We start from the raw sequence: 21,089 nt of genomic DNA, 5'->3' as shown, positions 1-21,089 counted from the left end.
GTAGGTACACCAAATTTTTATGGTCTGTGAAGACTTGGAAAGGAAAACAAGCTCCCTCCAAGAGATGTCTCCACTCCGAGAAGGCCAACTTCATGGCCAGCAACTCCCTGTCCCCGATGGAATAATTCCTCTCTGCTGGTGAGAAGGTCTTTGAAAAGAAGAAGCAAGGATGCTTCCGACCTTGAGCATCCTTTTGGAAGAGGACTGCTCCAGCACCAACAGATGAGGCATCCACCTCCATGATAAATGGTTTGTCTACATCGGGGCGATATAGGATGGGAGCACTGGCGAAGTGTGACTTTATGGAATTAAAGGCCTTGGAGACCTCCTCAGACCACAATTTGGGATTTGCTCCCTTCTTGGTAAGGGCAACCAAGGGAGCTACCAACGTTGAGAAGTGTGGAAAGAACTGTCGATAGTAGTTAATGAACCCCATAAAGCGCTGCACCGCTTTAAGAGAATGGGGTTCCTGCCAGTCCATCACAGCCTGTAGCTTGGCAGGATCCATAGCCAAACCCTGGGCAGAGATGATATAACCAAGAAATGGCAAGGACTCCTGCTCAAACACACTTCTCCAACTTGGCGTAGAGGGAGTTTGCCCGTAAGAGGTCAAAGACTTTGCGAACATCTCTCCGATGGGAGTCGATATCTGGAGAGTAGATGAGAATATCATCCAGATAGACTACGACCGAGGTGGTGAGCATATCTCGGAAGATGTCGTTCACAAAGTCTTGGAAAACGGCTGGGGCATTACAGAGCCTGAAGGGCATCACCAGATACTCATAGTGCCCATCCCTGCTGTTAAAAGCCGTCTTCCATTCGTCCCCTTTACGGATGCGAATCAGGTTGTAAGCACCACGCAGATCTAATTTTGTAAATACCCTTGCTCCCTGTATCCTATCAAAAAGCTCAGATATCAGGGGTAATGGGTATTTGTTCTTAACGGTGATGGCGTTAAGACCCCTGTAGTCTATACATGGACGCAGTTCTCTATTCTTCTTCTGAACAAAGAAGAACCCAGCCCCAGCAGGCGACACTGACTTCCTGATGAACCCTCTTGCCAGATTTTCTTGGATGTACTGAGACATAGCCTCCGTCTCCGGGAGAGATAACGGATAAACTCGACCCCGGGGAGGCTCAGCACCAGGCAAGAGATCAATAGGACAGTCATAGGGGAGGTGAGGCGGAAGGGTCTCCGCTGCCTTTTTGGAGAACACGTCCGCATGAGACCAGTATTGCTTGGGGAGAGAGGATAGATCTGCTGGTACCTCTGTAGTAGCAACCTGAACGCACTCCCTTTGACACCTACCCTCACAAGACTCACCCCATCCCAAAATTCTGCCAGAAGACCACTCGATATGTGGAGAGTGGTACCGTAACCAAGGTATCCCCAACAGGAGCTCATCAATACCCTCAGGTATGACGAGCAGAGATATTGTCTCCTGATGGGATGGCGACATGGACAGAGAAAAAGGAATGGTCTGGTGAGTTATCTGTGAAGGCAGTGTCGACCCATTCACCACTCGTACCGTAACTGGTTGCGCTAGCATAACCAGGGGTATTGCGTGACGTTGGGCAAAGGCGGAAGACATGAAATTTCCCTCTGCCCCAGAATCCACGCAGAGCTCTACTGAGTGGGAAGATGAGCCAATAATAATTGTCCCCTTAAAGGACAATTTTGAGGCAAATGTCGCCGTATCTAGAGTACCTCCACTGACTACCACTAGAGGCTGACGTCTCCTCGACCGCTGGGAACATCTGATGGCGAGATGTACAGACTGCTGGCAAACATGACAGACCTTGGATGCCCAAGCGGTCCAGGACTTAGAATCCGCTCGTGACACCTCCCTGGCCTCATGTGACTCAGGAACCAGGACCGGAGATTCCAGAGGTCTGGCGAAGGTAGGAGCCAGCCGAAACCTCTGCCTACACTGGGCTCGCTCTAACCTCCGCTCGTAAAAACGGAGGTCAATACGGGTAGAGACAGTTATTAACTCCTCCAGTGTGGCTAGTGGCCATAGCGTCCTTAACGTGATCAGCCAGCCCCCTCCAAAATATGGGGATAAGGGCGTTATCCGACCACTCCAGCTATGAAGCTAAAGTTGGGAAACGGATGGCAAATTGGCTGACCAAGGACTCACCCTGAGTTAATGCCAGCAGTTGGAGCGCCGTATCATGGGTGACTTGAGGTCCTAGGAAGACCTGTTTCAGAGTGCTCAGAAACAACGGAGCACTCTGCACCACATGATCGCCACGCTCCCACAGCGGCATAGCCCATTCCAACGCCCTGTCCGACAAGAGGGACACAATAAATCCCACCTTAGCCCGCTCTGTGGGAAAACGTGCAGCCAGAAGCTCAAGGTGAATAGAGCACTGACTCACGAATCCCCTACAAGATCTGCTTTCTCCAGAAAATTTTTCTGGGAGCGGGAGGCGCGAAAATGTCAGAACAGGGGTGGTAGTGGACAAGGTTGCTGCAGCCACGCTAGGAGCCTGTACAGCAACTGCGGAAATATCCACAGCTGAGGTTGAGCTCTTGAGAGACGCCAACCTACCCTCCAGCTGCTGGATATACCGCAAAGATTGCTGTATGTCCGCCATTTACTAGCCAGACCCTGGCGCTAGTATTATGTTAGGGCTAGCGGAACGCACCTAAAGAATGTATATATTTTATTAGGATAGATGCGTTCGCAGCCCGGGGTCCACCGTGCAGGAGAACCTGCTGCTAGCAAATAGTGGAACTAAATGGCGGTGCTAGCTAACTCTGTTACTTCACAGAGCAGCTGTGAACTCAAAGCACTGCACCCTGTTAGACACCACAGAGGCACAGGCTAACTGTCTAAACAAGAGCAGTCAGTGGTCTTGCATGCACACAAAACTCCTCGCCGGAGGTGCCAGCATTCTAGGGGCTTATTTCAGCCAGGTCCCTGAACACACAAGCATACAAACTCCTCGCCGGAGGTGCCAGCATTCTAGGGGCTTATTTCAGCCGGGTCCCTGAACACACTCATAAAAGACCACACTGGCGCAAAGTACATAAATGAAAGCAATACTAGCGCATGGCCGTGCGGCCATGCGAGCCTTAAATAGTTGCAGCACGTACAGGACCTACCAAGAAGGACCAATGAGAGGCTGCCACAGAGCGTGAGCACCTACAGGACCTTAGCTGCAGTGTCTGATCATGTGACCCTCGATCTCCACTGAGAGATCTTACTCTGGGCATGCTCAGAACGAGAAAAGCAGGACTTAGTCCCAGAAGCGTCTGCTCGCTGCTGCCCAGCACTGACTTCAATGGCAGAAGCAGGAAAAGCAGCAGCAACTCTCTGTACAGAGTCAGACTGAGCAAGACGCTGGGACTGACGTCTCCGCTGAGCAGACTCCACCGCGGCAGAAGAAGAATGGGAGACCACAGCAGAGATGGCCTGAGATTCCCCCTGTGCAGAGATGGGAACTCAACCCCTAACAATGTTGAGGCACATTTAGTGGATATTAATTATTAATAGTCAAGTTCGGCGATAATAGTTAATATCGGACAAAAATAGAGGTGTAAGGAGAGTTCCTCCTTTGATAACCATAAGGTTAATATTTTGTGGAGGAAAACCCATCCTTTTACAACAGGATTTATTTATTGCGTGCCGAGTAGTGTTGAGCATTCCGATACCGCAAGTATCGGGTATCGGCCGATATTTGCTGTATCGGAATTCCGATACCGAGATCCGATACATTTGTGATATCGGGAATCGGTATCGGGATCGATATTAATGTGTAAAATAAAGACTAAAAATAAAAAATATTGATATACTCACCTCTCCGACGCAGCCTGGACCTTACCGATGTAACCGTCAGCTTCCGTTCCTAAGAATGAGCGCTTGAAAGACCTTAGATGACGTCGCGGCCTGTGATTGGTCGCGTGGCGGTCACATGACCGCCACGCGACCAATCACAAGCCGCGACATCATCTAAGGTCTTTCAAGCACTTGAAAGTCCTTAGATGACGTCGCGGCTTGTGATTGGTCGCGTGGCGGTCACGTGACCGCTCACGCGACCAATCACAGGCCGCGACATCATCTAAGGTCTTTCAAGCGCTCATTCTTAGGAACGGAAGCTGCCGGTTACATCGGTAAGTTCCAGGCTGCGTCGGAGAGGTGAGTATATCAATATTTTTTATTTTTATTCCTTATTTTACACATTAATATGGATCCCAGGGCCTGAAGGAGAGTTTCCTCTCCTTCAGACCCTGGGAACCATACAGGATACCTTCCGATACTTGGTGTCCTATTGACTTGTATTGGTATCGGGTATCGGTATCGGTGATATCCGATACTTTTCGGGTATCGGCCGACACTATCTGATACCGATACTTTCAAGTATCGGACTGTATCGCTCAACACTAGTGCCGAGCTGATGTTTTTAATGATACCATTTTGGTGCAGATACAATCTTTTGATCACCTGTTATGCATTTTAATGCAATGTTGCGGTGACAAAAAACTTAATTCTGGTGTTTTGACTTTTTTTTCTCGTTAAGCTGTTTAGTGATCGGGTTAATTTTTTGTTTATATTGATAGACCAGGTGATTCTGTATATGGCGATACCAAATATGTGTATGTTTGGTTTTTTCATTGTTTTATTTTGAAAGGGGCAAAAGGAGGATGATTTAAACTTTTATAATTTTTTTTATTTAAATATTTTTAAAAACATTTTTTTTTTACTTTTGGCATGCTTCAATAGTCTCTATGTGAGACTAGAAGCTGCCATAACCCAATCACCTCTGCTACATGTAAGGGCAGCACGGTGGCGCAGTGGCGCAGTGGTTAGCACAGCAGCCTTGCAGCGCTGGAGTCCTGGGTTCCAATCCCACCTTGGACAACATCTGCAAAGAGTTTGTATGTTCTCTCCGTGTTTGCGTGGGTTTCCTCCGGGCACTCCGGTTTCCTCCCACATTCCAAAGACATACTGATAGGGAATTTAGATTGTGAGCCCCATCGGGGACAGCAATGATAATGTGTATAAACTGTAAAGCGCTGCGTAATATGTTAGCGCTATATAAAAATAAAGATTATTATTATGTAAGCAATGACCAGATCACCTATATGAGGCAGCAATCCAGCACTGACAATCATAAAGGTCTGCTGGAAACCTCTGGTTGTCATGCCAACCCATTGGCGACCGAAAGCACGTGTTAAATGCCGCTGTCAGACTATGTGCACATGTTCAGAATTTTTTGTGGTTTTTTTGGCCGTTTTCTGAGGAAAAAACGCTTAAAAAAACGCATACATAAGCATTTTTGTGCACATGATGCTTTTTTCCACGAAAAAACGCATCGCAGTAAAAAACGCAGCATGTTCATTAATTTTGCAGATTTTTCACGTTGTTGTCGCTATTTAATGCATTGGGAAGCTCCGGAAAAAACGCACAAAAAACACGCAAAAAACGTGAAAGAAACGCATGCGGATTTCTTGCAGAAAATATCCGGATTTCTTCAGGAAATTTCTGCAGGAAATCCTGACGTGTGCACATAGCCTCAGAGTTTGACAGTGGCATTTAACTAGTTAACAATCGCAGGTGGATCATGATTCCACCCGCAGCTGTTTGCGGCATATATCAGCTGTTTTGAACAGCTGACACGTTATAGGAAAGATGTGGGCTCTGGCACTTAGCCCAAAGGGAGGGAGTCAGACATCGGCGTACTACACTCCCTGACAGAAGTTATGTCGCTTATCCATGTTATGTAAATAAAAGCTTATAACCTGATGTTAAATTCATCAATTGGTTGCATAAATTATTGTTTTGAAAATTGAAACCTTCCGAAATGTGGTTTAGCTTAAGAAAATAAATTGGCATCAATGCAGAAATATTGGTCAGTTAATGGACACAGAATGGTCAGATTTTGGCAAGAAAAAAGTTTTGTCGCCCACAGAAAGTAATGTGATATTCAAACAAATAATTAACTTAAAATACAAATATATGTTGCATAACATTGGTGAATGAAGTTGTGGTGCTATTAGAGTCATATTTAATATTTTGTGTGACTTTCATGAGCTTGAAAAACTGCATCCATGCGTTTCAACAATGATTCATACAATTTATTAATGAAGTCATCAGGAATAGCAAAGAATGAAGTCTTACATGCATCCCAGAGTTCATCTAGATTCTTTGGTTTTGTCTTCCAAGCTTCCTCTTTCATCCTACCCCAAACATGCTCAATGATGTTCATGTCTGGTGACTGGGCTGGCCAGTCCTTGAGCACCTTGATCTTTTTTGCCTGGAGGAACTTTGTTTTTGAGGAGATGGATGTATGAGATGGAGCACCATCCTGCTGCAGAATTTGACCCCTTTTACGATTTGGAATATAAGAGGTATCTAATACTTCTTGATATTTTAAGCTGTTGATATTGCCTTCCACCTTGCAAATGTTTTGCACACCCCCATACTGAATGTAACCCCAGACCATGATCTTTCCACCACCAAATTTAACTGTTTTCTAGGTGTATTTTGGATCTATACGGGCTCCAGTTGGTCTCCTGCAGTATTTGCCACTTTTCCAGCGTCCATCTGTTTAGCAGTCTGTGAGACTTTGCAAATGCCGCACGGTTTTTTATTTGCCTTTTGTTTAGTGCTGGCTTCTGGGCACTGATTGGACCATTTCGAGACAGAATCCTACAAACTGATCTAGTTGACGTAGGGACTTGAGTTGACCAGGCCTGTTGGAGCTCTGCTGCAGTGGAAGAGGGGCTTGCTTTGGATTTTCTAACCAACAAACGTTCCTCCTGAGCAGTTGTCTTGTGGGGTCTGCCGGACCTGGGCTTGTCAAACACATCTCCAGTCTCCTCAAATCTTTTTTTAATTCTTTGTACTTGACACTGAGACACATTAAAGGTGCCAGCCACCTCTGCAGTGGATCTGGTCTTCAGCCTCTTGATAATCCAGGCTTTGGTCACAGGGTGGATTTTTGGCATATTGTCAGAGCTCAAGTTGCAGTTCAATTGAAGGTCTGGGGTGCTGCATTTCTTTTTATACACACACACACTAATTAACCGATCACTTACTAAGCACAGGTGAGGATGTAAACTAGGATTGGGTGCATTATATAACCAGGCGACAAAACTTTTGTCTTGCCAGAATCTGACCATTCTGTGTCCATTAACTGATCAATATTTCTGCATTGATGCCAATTTATTTTCTTAACCTAAACCACATTTCGGAGCGTTTCAGCTTTCAAAAGAATAATTTATACAACCAATGGATGAATTTAACGTCAGGTTATAAGCTCTTATTTACATAACATGGATAAGCGACATAACTTCTGTCGGAGTGTATTACGCCCAATGTCGGAAAGGGGTTAAAAACCGAGATGAAAAATATAAAAAAATACATATATTTCATATCACTGTGATCTACAAACATGTAAAATAAATTAATCAGTAAGCGCCATAACGATAAAAAACTAAAACTTTTTTTTAAGAAGAGACAGATTCTATAAAACAAATACAGAATATCACATTGCATGATTTTTTCATAATTTATCTGCATTTTATTGCATTAAATAAGCATTTAGTACAGAAACCTTTGTTTGCAATTGAAGAGGTCATACGTTTCTAGTTGTTCTTGACAAAGTTTGCACACATTATAGCAGGGATTTTAGCCCACAACCCCCATACAGATCTTCAGATCTTTCAGGTTTCAGTGCGGTCATTGGCAACATTGAGTTTTAGCTCCCACCAAAAACTTTCTATTGGGTTCAGGTCAGGAGACTTGCTAGGCCACTCCAAGACCCTGAAATTCTTCTTAATGAGCCACTCCTTAGTTGCCCTGGCTGTGTGTTTCGGTCATTGTCATGCTGGTAGACCCAGTCACCACCCATCTTCAAAGCTCTTACTGAATAAGGAGGTTGTTGACCACAATCTCACGATACATGAATCTATCCATCCTCCCTTCAATACGGTGCAGTCATCCTGTCCCAATTGCAGAAAAGCACCCCCAAAGTATAATGTTTCCCCCACCATGCTTCATGTCTGTTACAGTGTTCTTGGGGTTGTACTCATCCTTCTTCTTCCCCCAATCATGGCGAGTGGAGTTGACACCAAAAAGCTCTATTTTGGTCTCATCTGACCACATGACTTTCTCTCTTGCCTCCTCTGGATCATCAGATAGTCATTGGTAAGCTTCAAACAGGCCAGAACATGTGCTGGCATGAGCAGGGATTCCTTGTGTGCCCTGCAGGATTTTAATCCATGATGGCGTAGTGTGTTACTAATGGTAATATTTGAGACTGTGGTGTTCAGGTCATTGACCAAGTCCTCCCGTGTAATTCTGGGTTGATTCCTGAGCTTTCTCAGAATCATCCTTACCCCACAAGCCGAGATCCTGAATGGAACCCCAGACTGAGCAACGTTGACTGTCATCTAGTGTTTCTTCCATTTTCTAATAATTGCACCAATAGTTGTTGCTTTCTCATCAAGCTGCTTACCTATTGTCCTGTGGCCCATCCCAACCTTGTGCAGGTCTACAATTTTGACCCTGGTGTCCGTAGACAGCTCTTTGGTCTTGGCCACAGTGGAGAGGATGGAGTGTGATTGAGTGTGTGGACAGGTGTCTTTTATACAGATAACGAGTTCAAGCAAGTGCAATTAATACAGGTAATGAGTGCAGAGTAGAAGGGCTTCTTAAAGAAAAAAATAACATGTCTGCGAGAGACAGAATTTTTGCTGGTTGTCAAATACTTACTTCATACAATAAAATGCAAATTAATTATTTAAAAATCATACAATGTGATTTTCTGGAATTTTTTTAAATATTCTGTCTCTCACATTACCTACGATAAAAATTTCAGCCCTCTCCATTCTTTGCAGGTGTGAAAACTTGCAAAATCGGCAATGTATCAAATACTTATTTTCCCCACTGTCTTTATGGCATAAATTATGTCACTAAAATGGCAGAACATTGCAAGAATTAGACTGGTGGATGTATCCACACCCTGTTCCACCCATTGTATGCCACATTTGGCAAAGCTGCTTGATACTGGAGTGAAAGCACCAATATTCGCACATTTTTTGCCCAACTACTTGCACCTTAATGAATCAGGTTCATATATATTTAATTCATTGACATAGGCTAGAACATGCAAGCTGTGAAAATATTCTTCCTAAGGAGAATGTCATCATTTTTATCCTAGTTTTCACACATTACATTTTTTATGTTAAATTTATTCATGAACTTTAGTTGTGGAGCATTTTTGTTTACAAGGTCAGCAGAGAGGTATTCAAGGTTGACATTATGATATTCTCTAAATCTAATATAGCCATATAGCTGTGTGTGCCATATATAATTTCTAACCTGCCTATGCTTTTTGCTTTTAATTTACAGGTTCCTTTTTAGTATCTATACCAGTCCCCATTTATAACAAGCTCATTGAAGGCTATTGGTTTGGGCCGCAAATGTATTGCATTGAATCTTTTCCATCTGTTTCCCATGAAAAGGCTTTCATCCTCTATAATTTCCTAGTGGTCTACCTGCTCCCGCTACTCACTATATGCATTTGTTACTCTGCCATGGTGTACCAGATGGGACGTCCCTCTGTGGAGCCAGCGGATAACAGCTACCAGGTAAAATGGAATCTACAGAATATTGTAGACATTTAACTGCTTATGTAAAGTTGAGTGTTAGTATAAATCAAAAGTTAGTAAGAAAGGAAGTTTTATCTGGCATCCAAAAAGAAGGCTAATTATATTTCCTGGAGTCCAGTGGAAGTGCTAATATTCCTTGAACAGCTAATATTAAAAAGAGTCTAATGTAGAAGGAAGCTATAAATTAAAGGGAAACTGTCAGATTTTCCCCATATAAAATACGGCCACCACCACTAAGGATTCTATTACAACATCCTAGAATGCTGTAAAAAAATGTCCTCAATCACCTCTGTAGATGCCAAAAAAGACCTTTTAGTATATTCAAAGATGAAGCTTTCCGGTCCAATGGGCATCTCTGGTCTTGATCCCGCACCTCCTCTCTTCCTTCAATCGCTGTCCTACTTCCCTGCTTCTTATGGATGATGCATCCTAGGTCATCCACACAGTATCTCCCATTTGTGCTACTGCACAAGTAATTCTCTCTGCCCTGCCAAGGGCAGAGCACAATAATGTAATGCGCATGTGCTGACTTTACTTCTAGGTCATCAACGCTCTTTGGCCTCTTCCTGGGCATGTGCATTACAGTACTGTGTTCTGCCCTTTGCAGGGCAGAAAGAAATGCGCCTGCACAGCAGCGCGATTGGGGAACACTGCGTGGATGACTCAAGGACCTGTCATCAACAAAAAGCAGGGAAAGAGGACTACAATTGAAGAAAGACAGAAGATCAAGACCAGAAACGTATACTGGACCAGAGCACGACTTCTGTGGGCACAATAAAAGGTCTTTTTTGAGATTTTCAGATTTTAACAGCATGCTAGTATGCTCCAAAAGAGGCCTTAAATATGGTTCGCCATTCGCCAACAAATTTAATATAATTAATAAACAAAATAAATGCTACACATTCAATGCTAAACATTTTTCTATATAATTTAGCAAAAAAAGTATGCTTCAACACACACACTGTCAGGATTTTAAATATTCTGTCCCAGGAAAGATGTGTGTTTCCTGCGCTGCTGATGGAATTCCAGGACACAATGTAATCATAAGTGCAATTTATTAAATAGTTAGAAGTAATCATGTTACAAAGTTATCCTTAACTTCTTCCTCAGGACATAACCTAATAGATGCTTAGTATACAGGGGCGGATTATAATGGGGTCAATCTGGGCGGTAGCCCAGGGCCTAGTGGTGTGGGGGGGCCCTGGGCTACCACTCAGATTGCCCGCCGCCATCAGGGCATTACTGCCCTGACTGGCATATGGGCCCGGTGGGCAGAGGGGGCCCGCATCGGGCCCCATCTCATCTGCTCACCGGGATGCTACGGGCGCTGCGACAGTTAAACGCTATTGATGTGCGGGCGCACGCCCGCACGTCAATAGTTAACAGCCGCCAGCCAATCGGAGGATGGCAGCTAACATCAGCCGCAGCACGCACATCACCGGCGTCTGATGTCATTGTCTGTCACCGGCGAGTGCGCACTTCAGCTGCGAGGAGAGAGCTTCACCGCTGGAGCACGGACAGGTGAGGAGAACTCTTTTTTTTTATTGCGAACGGCAGTCCTGGGGGCCCGGGCCAGTATGCTGGACACTGGGGGCAGAGATGCTGGACACACTGGGGCAATATGCTGGACACACTGGGGGCAATATGCTGGAGACACTGGGGGCAATATGCTGGAGACACTAGGGGCAATATGCTGGACACACTGGGGGCAATATGCTGGACACACTAGGGGCAATATTCTGGACACACTGGGGGCAGGATGCTGGAGACACTGGGGGCAGGATGCTGGAGACACTGGGGCAGAATGCTGGACAAACTGGAGGCAATATGCTGGACACACTGGGGGCAATATGCTGGAGATACTGGGGAAGATTGCTGGACACACTGGGGGCAATATGCTGGAGACACTGGGGGCAATATGCTGGAGACACTGGGGCAGATTGCTGGACACACTGGGGGCAATATGCTGGAGACACTGGGGCAGATTGCTGGACACACTGGGGGCAATATACTGGACACACTGGGGGCAATATGCTGGACACACTGGGGGCAATATGCTGGACACACTGGGGGCAAAATGCTGAACACACTGGGGGCAATATGCTGGACACACTGGGGGCAATATGCTGGACAAACTGGGGGCAATATGCTGGACACACTGGGGGCAGGATGCTGGACAAACTGGGGGCAATATGCTGGACACACTGGGGGCAATATGTTGGACACACTGGGGGGCAGGATGCTGGACACACTGGGGGCAGGATGCTGCACACACTGGGGCAGAATGCTGGACACACTGGGGGCAATATGCTGGAGACACTGGGGCAGATTGCTGGACATACTGGGGGCAATATGCTGGAGACACTGGGGCAGATTGCTGGACATACTAGGGGCAGGATGCTGGACACTGGGGCAGAATGCTGGACACACTGGGGGCAATATGCTGGAGACACTGGGGCAGATTGCTGGACACACTGGGGCAATATGCTGGACACACTGGGGCAGGATGCTGGACACACTGGGGGCAGGATGCTGGACACATTGGGGGCAGAGATGCTGGACACATTGGGGCAGAGATGCTGGACATTGGGGGCAGAGATGCTGGACATTGGGGGCAGAGATGCTGGACATTGGGGGCAGAGATGCTGGACATTGGGGGCTGAGATGCTAGACACTGGGGCAGAGATGCTGGACATTGGGGCAGAGATGGTGGACACTGGGGGCAGAGATGTTGGACACTGGGGGCAGAGATGCTGGACACACTGGGGGCAGGACTGGAGACAGATGGGGCAGGATTGGAGACATGGGCAGAATGTAGATACGGGGCATGATTGGAGACATGGGGCAGAATGAAAGACATGGGGCATGATTGGAGACAGATCGTGCAGGATCATGGGGCAGGATGGATATGATGGAGACTGATGGGGCAGGATGGGGAGATCATATGGGGCAGAATGGATACTCATGAGGGCAGGATGAGACAACATATGGCTGGAGCCAGGAATGAGATACACGGGGCCAGGATGGGGGATATTATTATTTACCATAGGGGCTAATTAAGGGATATTATTACTGCAGTGATGTATTTATTTTATTTTTTGAGGACACTGTTTTAAATGGGGGGGGCGGTCCTGTTACTGTGTAGAGTGAAGAAGGACTTCACCTAGAGACGTCACTGGTGAGTCAGTGTTACCTATACCCTGACACTATACACTGTATACTATATACAGAGGTCCTGTGTGTAATGTCACCGGTGATCACTGTATTACCTCTACACAGACACTGCATACTAAGTACAGATCTCCTGTGAATACTGGCACTTATGGTGATAGTATTGTGTTTTTTGTTTTTTTCTTCCTAACTGAAGGGTAAATTGACTAGATCAATGGATGTTTGACAGGTTATAGTTTCACACAGCAACTATTTTTCTGGAATAATCTGGTTCAGGTATATGATGACCCCATCGCATGACCCCGTCACATGACCCCATCACATGACCCCGTCACATGACCGGGGGGCCCACAGTGTCTGAACAGCCCGGGGTCCTGGCTACCCTTAATCCACCCCTGTTAGTATACCTCTGGCGATCACATACGCCGTCTATTTAAAAAAAAAAAACGCCAAGCAAGGAGATGTGATATGTCCGCATTCAATTAAATGTCCGTCTGAGCAAGGTCGTGTTAAGATATTAAAAAAACAAATAAAACATTGAATGTATTAAAAGAAATTCCTAAGAGTATGTGTTTGACAAATAAAAATATAAATGAACGTGAAAAAGAAAAAAGAAGAAAGAATGATAAAAGTAATTTGTCTGTCCAAAATAATATATTTCTTTGGATCTGTGAACTGTTGACAAGTTGTTTCCAGAACAGGAGTGAGCTGTTTCACTTCTATGTGCCACTTGAAGGTTAAATGGACGCATATAGAAAAAAGGGGAATTAGCATTTTATTTGAATAAAACTAAAATGGGGTGGTGATCTGACATATTTAAGAACCACTAGGACTCGAAAAATGTTTAGTTACTTAAATTGGAGCAAAAGAAAAAATAAATTAAAACAGAAATAGGAGTAGGGATGAATAATTATTTGTATTAACAGTATTTAGAGGGGGATTAATTAGTTAATCGATTTATCGGATACTTGCCAGATAGCAATAAATATAAAAAAAAAAAAAAAAAAAAAAATTGATTGGTAGAATTATACTTTTAATGGTAGTATGATCACAGGAGAAAAATGTAAAAAAGTGCTATACAGTTGGAAACCAGAAGTTTACATACACTATATAAAAAGACAGATATACATGTTTTTCTCAATATCTGACATGAAATCAGAATAAACCTTTCTGTTTTAGGTCCATTGGGATTACCATATTGAATAATATTTGCCAAATGCCAGAATAATGAGAGAGAGAGAGAGAAAATGTTTTAAGGCATTTGTATTACTTACTGCAAAGTCAAAAGTTTACATATATTTCATTAGTATTTGGTACCATTGCCCTTAAACGGAATGACTTGGGTCACACGTTTGGGATATCCTTCCACAAGATTCTCACAATTGTGGTCAGAATTTGGGCCCATTCCTCCTGAAAAACTGATCTAACTGATCCAGGTTTGTAGGTCGCCTTTCTGGCACCTGCAATTTCAACTTTGCCCATAAATTTTCAAGAGGATTGAGATCAGGGCTTTGTGATGGTCACTCCAACACATTGACTTTGCTATCCTTAAGCCACTTTGTTACCATATTGGCAGTATGCTTCAGGTCATTATCCATTTGGAAGACTAATTTCCACCCAAGCTTTAACATCTGGCTGATGTCTTGAGATGTTGCTTCATTATTGCCACATAATCTTCTTTTCTCATGATGCCATCTATTTTGTGAATTGCACCAGTCATTCCTGCAGCAAAACAACCCACAACATGATGCTGACACCCCCATGTTTCACAGTTGGGAAGGTGTTCTTAAGCTTTCAAGCTTCTCCCTTTTTCCTCCAAACATAATGATGGTCATTATGCCCAAAAAGTTTAATTTTAGTTTCATCAGACCACAGGACATGTTTCAAAAAATTAAGGTCTTTGTTCCTGTGTGCATTTGCAAATATAAATTCAGCTTTTTTATGTTTCTTTTGGAGTAATGGCTTCTTCTGGGAGGAGTGGCCTTTCATCCCATGTTGATACAGTATTCGTTCACTGTGGATATTGACACAATTTTACCAGCTTCTGCCATCATCTTCACAAGATCTTTTGCTTTTAACCTTGGGTTGATATGCACCAAACCAGTCCAACCAAAGCCCATTCATCTCTGGGTTATAGTACCTGTCTCCCTCCTGAGTGGTATGATGACTGGACATTCCCATCTTGTTTACACTTGTGTATAATTGTTTGTACAGATGAACGAAGCACCTTCAGGTATCTTGAAACTGTACCCAAGGATGAACCAAACTTGTGCAAGTCCATAAGTCTCTTCCTAATATCTTGGCTGATTTCTTTAGACTTTCCCACGATTCTACACAAATTATCAGTGTGTTTCAGGTGTGCATTAAAATACATCCAAAGGTGTATCTCAAATTAATTCAGATGCTACCAAAAGACCTATCAGAAGCTTCCAAACACATGACATCATATGAGCAGTCCAGAATTGTTTAAAGGCATAGTAATCTTAGTGTATGTAAACTGTTGACTTTGCAGTAAGTAATAAAAATTCCTTAAAACATTCTCTCTCTCTCATTATTCTGGCATTTGGCAAATATTAATAATTATGTTAATCCTAATTGACCTAAAACGTGAAAGGTTTATTCTGATTTCATTTCAGATATTGATAAAACATGCATATGTGTCTTTTTATATAGTGTATGTAAACTTCTGGTTTCAATTGTATATTACCCAATAAGATCTGAATTTTGGTGAGTTGCAAATAACATATTGATAACATTGTGATATGACAACTGTTAAATTAAGATAAAGATGTAAATGAATTAAATAAAACAATGTATGGTAAAATTGATCAGTTGAAAGCAAGCTTTTCTGATATGATATGTTCATATGGTAAATGGCTCATTGAACAAGTAAAATATGGATTTTGAGTTATAGAATAAGCCCAAAGGAAATATCAATAAGAACCAGTGGAGATAAAATAAAATAGAGGAGCACATCTGTAATTTTATTCAAACCAGATAGGGCATTTTCGAGGAACTATTCATCTTTCAGGACATATGCAAAAAAAAGTATTGTCCTATGTAAAGGACATATTGATGTCCTTTCTACTATCTGGAACAATTATGATATCAGTGTAGAGTCCTTCATAAGTGATCTTAATTCTACTTATTGGGGCATCTCATTCTCTCCAAATTCCAATAATAATTCCATCAACTGTTTAGATGTGGCTTTTTTTTTCAAACAATCGCATTTGTACTTAGACATAATTTAAAAAGGTAGATGGCAATAGTTACATCCATTTTATTAGCAGCCGTTATTCCAAATGGCTGGAAAATATTCCATATAAGCAGTTCAAAAGAGTACAGATTTCACAGATAAAGCAAGTGCTCTAAAACATAGATTTTTGAAGCAAAAATATCCCAATTATCTCATTAAACTAGCCTTCAATAACACCAGAAATAGAGATCAAGAGTCTCTCATTAAAAAAAAATACAGAGAATAATAAGGCTAATTTTGAACCTAATTTTGAATCTAATTTTATCATCAGCTTTAATAGTTGCCTTAAAAATGTTCAAAATATTCTTCAGACCCATTAGCACATCCTCTTGAATGACCCTATACAAGGATAATCATTCAGCCCTGACTTACAGAAATGTTCCATCTTTAAAATGTATATTAGCAGCCAGTTAACTCAAATAAAAAAGAATAACTCATCAACAGATGTATGCCGTTCTAACAGAATCTCTAGATGCAGCATGAAAAATTGCCTATGTTGGCAAACAATCTGCCATAGCCTCTCCTCATTCACCCTGGGCTCCACAGAATCATTTCCCATAAAAAGCCCGGTGTCCTGTTCAACTAGTTTTGTCATTTATGTGATTATTTGTTCCTGACATAAATTGCATTTGGTAAGAACCACCCAGCCTCCACACAAGAGACTCAACTCTCACTGATCTAATATTCAGAAAGGTTTCCTCAATCATGGCCTATCACATCATTGTACCAACAAGCACAATAAGGAATTTACATATCTATGCATTTTTCCCAGAGAACACATCCCTTTACACATTTAAAACCATATAGAACAATTAAATTTGAAATAAATTTATTGGATGTGCAAGCGCAATACTCTCACCCAAATAGTTTGAATGAAATTACAGATGTGTTCCTCTAATTTATTTTTTCTCCACAGGTTCTTATTGATATTTACTTTGGGCTTATCCTACAACTCAATATCCATTCTTTACATGTTCAATAAGTCATTTGCCATATGAAAGTATTATATCAGAGAGGTTTCAATTGATCAATCTTACCATACACTGTTTTATTTAATTTATTTTCATCTTTATTATTTGTTTTTAGTCATTTTTATCTATTTATTTAATAGTTGTCATGTCACAATGTGATCGATATGTTATTTACATCTCATTGAAGTTCAGATCTTATTGGGCATTATATAGCACTTTTTTTACTTTTTCTCCTGTGATCATATTACCATTTTAAATATAATCCTACCAATTATTTTTTAAATTTTCTGTTGATTGGTATCTGCTGGCAAGTATCCGATAAATTGATTTACTAATTAATCCCCCATTCATTTGTGTGCTATCATCTTAGCATACCTGATTTAATCCAGAAATAAATCTGCAAAAAAAAATTGGGGACACATTTTTCATCTATACCCATCTTAATTTTGCCTAATTTTTACTAGAGGTGAGCGAACATGTTCGGAAAACGGTTGCCAATTTCAAATTTGGCACGAGCGTAGCACATTCGGATTCGTGCTCACTTTCACAAGTATTTTTACTCAAAGTTGGCAAAATTCGGTCACAGTTTGGGAAATCATCATGTTTCCACTAATGCTTTTGTTATGATTTTGGCTAGGATAGTGGTGGTGTATGATGAGTGGAAGGGATGAGGGGACTTGTTTGATGAGGGAAGGTGGTGTGGAGAGGTTAGAGGAGTGGCAAGCTGTTTTTCTCCCCCATTATGTGTGCTGATTCCGGCAGCCAATCAGGGCACAGCAACCAGCCACATCGTCCAGACAGAAGGGCTAGTGTCATTGGCTGCCAAAGTCACATGTCCCTCTTCACATAAAAAGCGGACATGTTGTTTTGGCGCCATTTTGTCAGTGTATCAGAGGCCGCTCCTGGTGCTGCTACTGGATGGTTAGAAAGTTATTTTGGTGGTTGATTGTCAGCCAGCTAGTTTAGATACATAGTATCTTGTGTGGCTGTAAAATCAACCTTGCAGCAGATCAATCGTTTTGGCTCAGTGTGTCTGACACGAGGGCAAATATCAGCATATAACTCTTTTGTGCTGCTAATATTGTGCTTGAGCCAGGAATCCACATTTGAGAATATAAATTGTTTGTTTTAATAGCGTGCTCCATAAAGCAGGGGACATTTCAGTATATAATAATTTTTTGCTCATATTTTTGCTCCGTCCATCCATCCATGTGAAAACCTAAATTGTTTGCTCTAATACCTTGCTCCAGAAAACGGGACATTTCAGTATCTAATAATTTTGTGATCTTATTTTTGCTCTGTCTATGAGTCCACATTTGAGAATCTAAATTTTTTGTGCTGAAACAAGGTCACATCTGTTCTGGAAAAAATTGGGGGCTGGTGATATTTAGGGGAAGGCACATTTGTACCAAATATGCCATAACCATGAATAAGGGCCATAGTCCATAGTTGAAGCTCCCAACAAAATGTGGACAATGTCAGTAAATACCCCCCAAAAAAGTATAAAACTTACTTCTTTTAACAAGTATAAATTTTATTGAAAAACGTTAAAAATTGTAATAATCACATAAAGATAACTTGATAAAGACAGTAACCAGTATCAGGAGAATGGTGAAGATATAAAATAAACCCCAACAGTCCAATATAAATATCAGAGGATTGCAGAAAGTTAATTGCCAGAGCGGAAGCTATCAAAACACTGTAAATTCATCATATGTGAGGTCCAAGGCATCTGATTATATATTTTGGTAGTAAAAATGTAATGTACAATTGTACCTGAATGCAAAGATAAATGCCAATAAGATTCACATATTTAAGATGAAAGTAGATACGTGTTGCTGAGCACAGCACCATACCCTGGGTAGATGCTGCTAAAAGAACACATAGCAGTGGTATAATTAAATGCATTATTGCTCAGCCATATAGTGCAAAAGTTGCCTGTATGCACTGATGAAAATAATAATTATTTTTGATAATACCGTAGTCTGGAAAAAAAGGGCAAATTTCAATATAAAATATTTAGTGTTACTATTTTTTCTCCAGCCAGGAGTCAACATTTTGAAATCTAAATTGTTTGTACTAATAGTGTGCTGCAGAAAGCAGACTACATTTTTAGTATAATAAATCCTTTGTGATAATTGTGTGGTCCAATCAGCAGGTCACATTTTAGCATGAGACAGGACTTGGAACAGCAATTTTAAGCTTGAACATTGATCAGTAATAGGTGGATGAGTCACCAGTGTGTGCCGGTGGTCTGAAAGCTCTGCCAAATTGAGGCAATACAGATGAAGGAGACCCAAGTTTGAGTCCAAATATTTCCAAAAATAAGGAGTAGACTCCGCAAAAGTGACATCAATTTATTTTATTTATTTAACTCACTTATATAATGTCATTAGTTTCCCACAGTGCTTTACAAACATTATCAATTTGCCCAGAGTAGAAATAGTTTAATGGGGCTCTGACACCCCATCCACTACAGGCAGCCAACCAGGGGGAGACCCAACTTGTAGTCTCCACATTTCATAAAATTGTTAGTAACATGAGCAGCAGTAGCAACAGCAGGCACAGAAGCCACAACAAAGGTGTGACAGACTGCAATAACAAAAGATCAATGCAGAACACTAAAAACAACACCATCACTAGCCTGCCCAGTTTGCGACTGGGGTACAAAAGTCATTGGAGATCCATGACATGTTCATTTTGATGAAAGTTATGCGGTCTATACTTTCAGGGCACTGCCGTATACGCTTATCCATCAGGAGTGGACATCACCGTTCTGAGAGAACGCTGGCTGTCGGGCATGACAAAACTTCCAAGAAATGACAGGCAAACTCAGGCCACTCTTCCATTTCTGAAGACCAAAATGGAAAAAGGTTCATACCCCTGATGTCATTGACATTGAGCTTGAGATACCCTATACCATTGTCTCCAGTCGTTCACTATGTCACAGACATGTACTCTGTTTTGTTGTTGCACAGGCTGGTCTAAAAAAGTGAGAAAAACCTCCAATTTTTTTATTTTATTTTACCCCTAATATAGTGCCGTTAATTACACAGCACTTCACACACATTTTCAGCACTGTCCGTACTGTGGCTGACAATCTAAATTCCCTATCAGTGTGTCTTTGGAGGGTGGAAGGAACCTGGAGTACCGGGAGGAAACCCAAGCAAACACGGGAGAACATACAAACTCCTTGCAGATGTTGTCCTTGCTGAGGTTAGAGCCCAGGACCCCAGTGCTGCAAGTTTGCGGTGCTAAGGACTAAGCCACCATGCTGTTTCTGCCACTTACACTACTGCTAATGTTTTTGCGCTGAAGACTTGACGTTCAAAGGGTTGGAAGTCTATAACTGCAATGCACACTGTGTGCCTCACTGCTGTCTTAGGGAAAACCACTGTTAACCCCTTACTGACATCGGACAGGATAGTACATCCGATGTCAGTATCCCAACTTTGATGTGGACTCCGGCGGTGAGCCCACATCAAAGCTGGGACATATCAGCTGTTTTGAACAGTTGACATCTGCCCGCAATAGGCGCGGGTGGAATCGTGATCCACCTGTGCTATTAACTAGTTAAATGCTGCTGTCAATCTCTGACATGCGGCATTTAACGCACGCTTCCGGCCATCGGGCCGGAAATATACACACTGCTGACCCCGTCACGTGATCCGGGGTCATCGTTTCATCGGCATAAAAACCAGAGGTCTCCTTGAGACCTCTATGGTTGTTGATGCCGGATTGCTATGAGTGTCATCCTGTGGTCAGCGCTCATAGCAATGCAGTAATTCTGCTGCATAGAGGCGATCTGAGCATTGCCTCAATGTAGCAGAGCCGATCAAGTTGTGGCAGCTTCTGGCCTCCCATGGAGGCTATTGAAGCATTCCAAAAGTTAAAGAAAAATGTTTTTAAAAATATTAAAAAAATAAAAAAATATAATAGTTCGAATCACTCCCCTTTTGCCCCATTCAAAATAAAACAATAAAAAAAATCAAACATACACATATTTGGTATCACCGCATTCAGAATCGCCCAAGTTATCAATATAAAAAAGGATTAACCTAATCGC

At 42.4% G+C, this 21,089-nt stretch overlaps 1 protein-coding gene across 1 annotated transcript in view; it reads left to right on the top strand.

Annotated features, from left to right (window-relative positions):
- KISS1R (KISS1 receptor) overlaps positions 1-21,089 on the top strand; it is a 341,875-nt gene that overhangs the window by 297,597 nt on the left and 23,189 nt on the right. The window contains exon 4 of the mRNA XM_077253499.1: positions 9,366-9,604. Within this exon, the coding sequence (XP_077109614.1) occupies positions 9,366-9,604 (239 nt within the window). The remainder of the gene's footprint in view (positions 1-9,365; positions 9,605-21,089) is intronic.

The sequence above is a fragment of the Ranitomeya variabilis genome, chromosome 1 (genome assembly GCF_051348905.1).
Source record: "Ranitomeya variabilis isolate aRanVar5 chromosome 1, aRanVar5.hap1, whole genome shotgun sequence".
In the NCBI taxonomy this organism is placed as follows: domain Eukaryota; kingdom Metazoa; phylum Chordata; class Amphibia; order Anura; family Dendrobatidae; genus Ranitomeya; species Ranitomeya variabilis.
The sequence above is the reverse complement of the archived record's forward strand: the minus strand, read 5'-3'. Positions and strand labels throughout refer to the sequence as shown.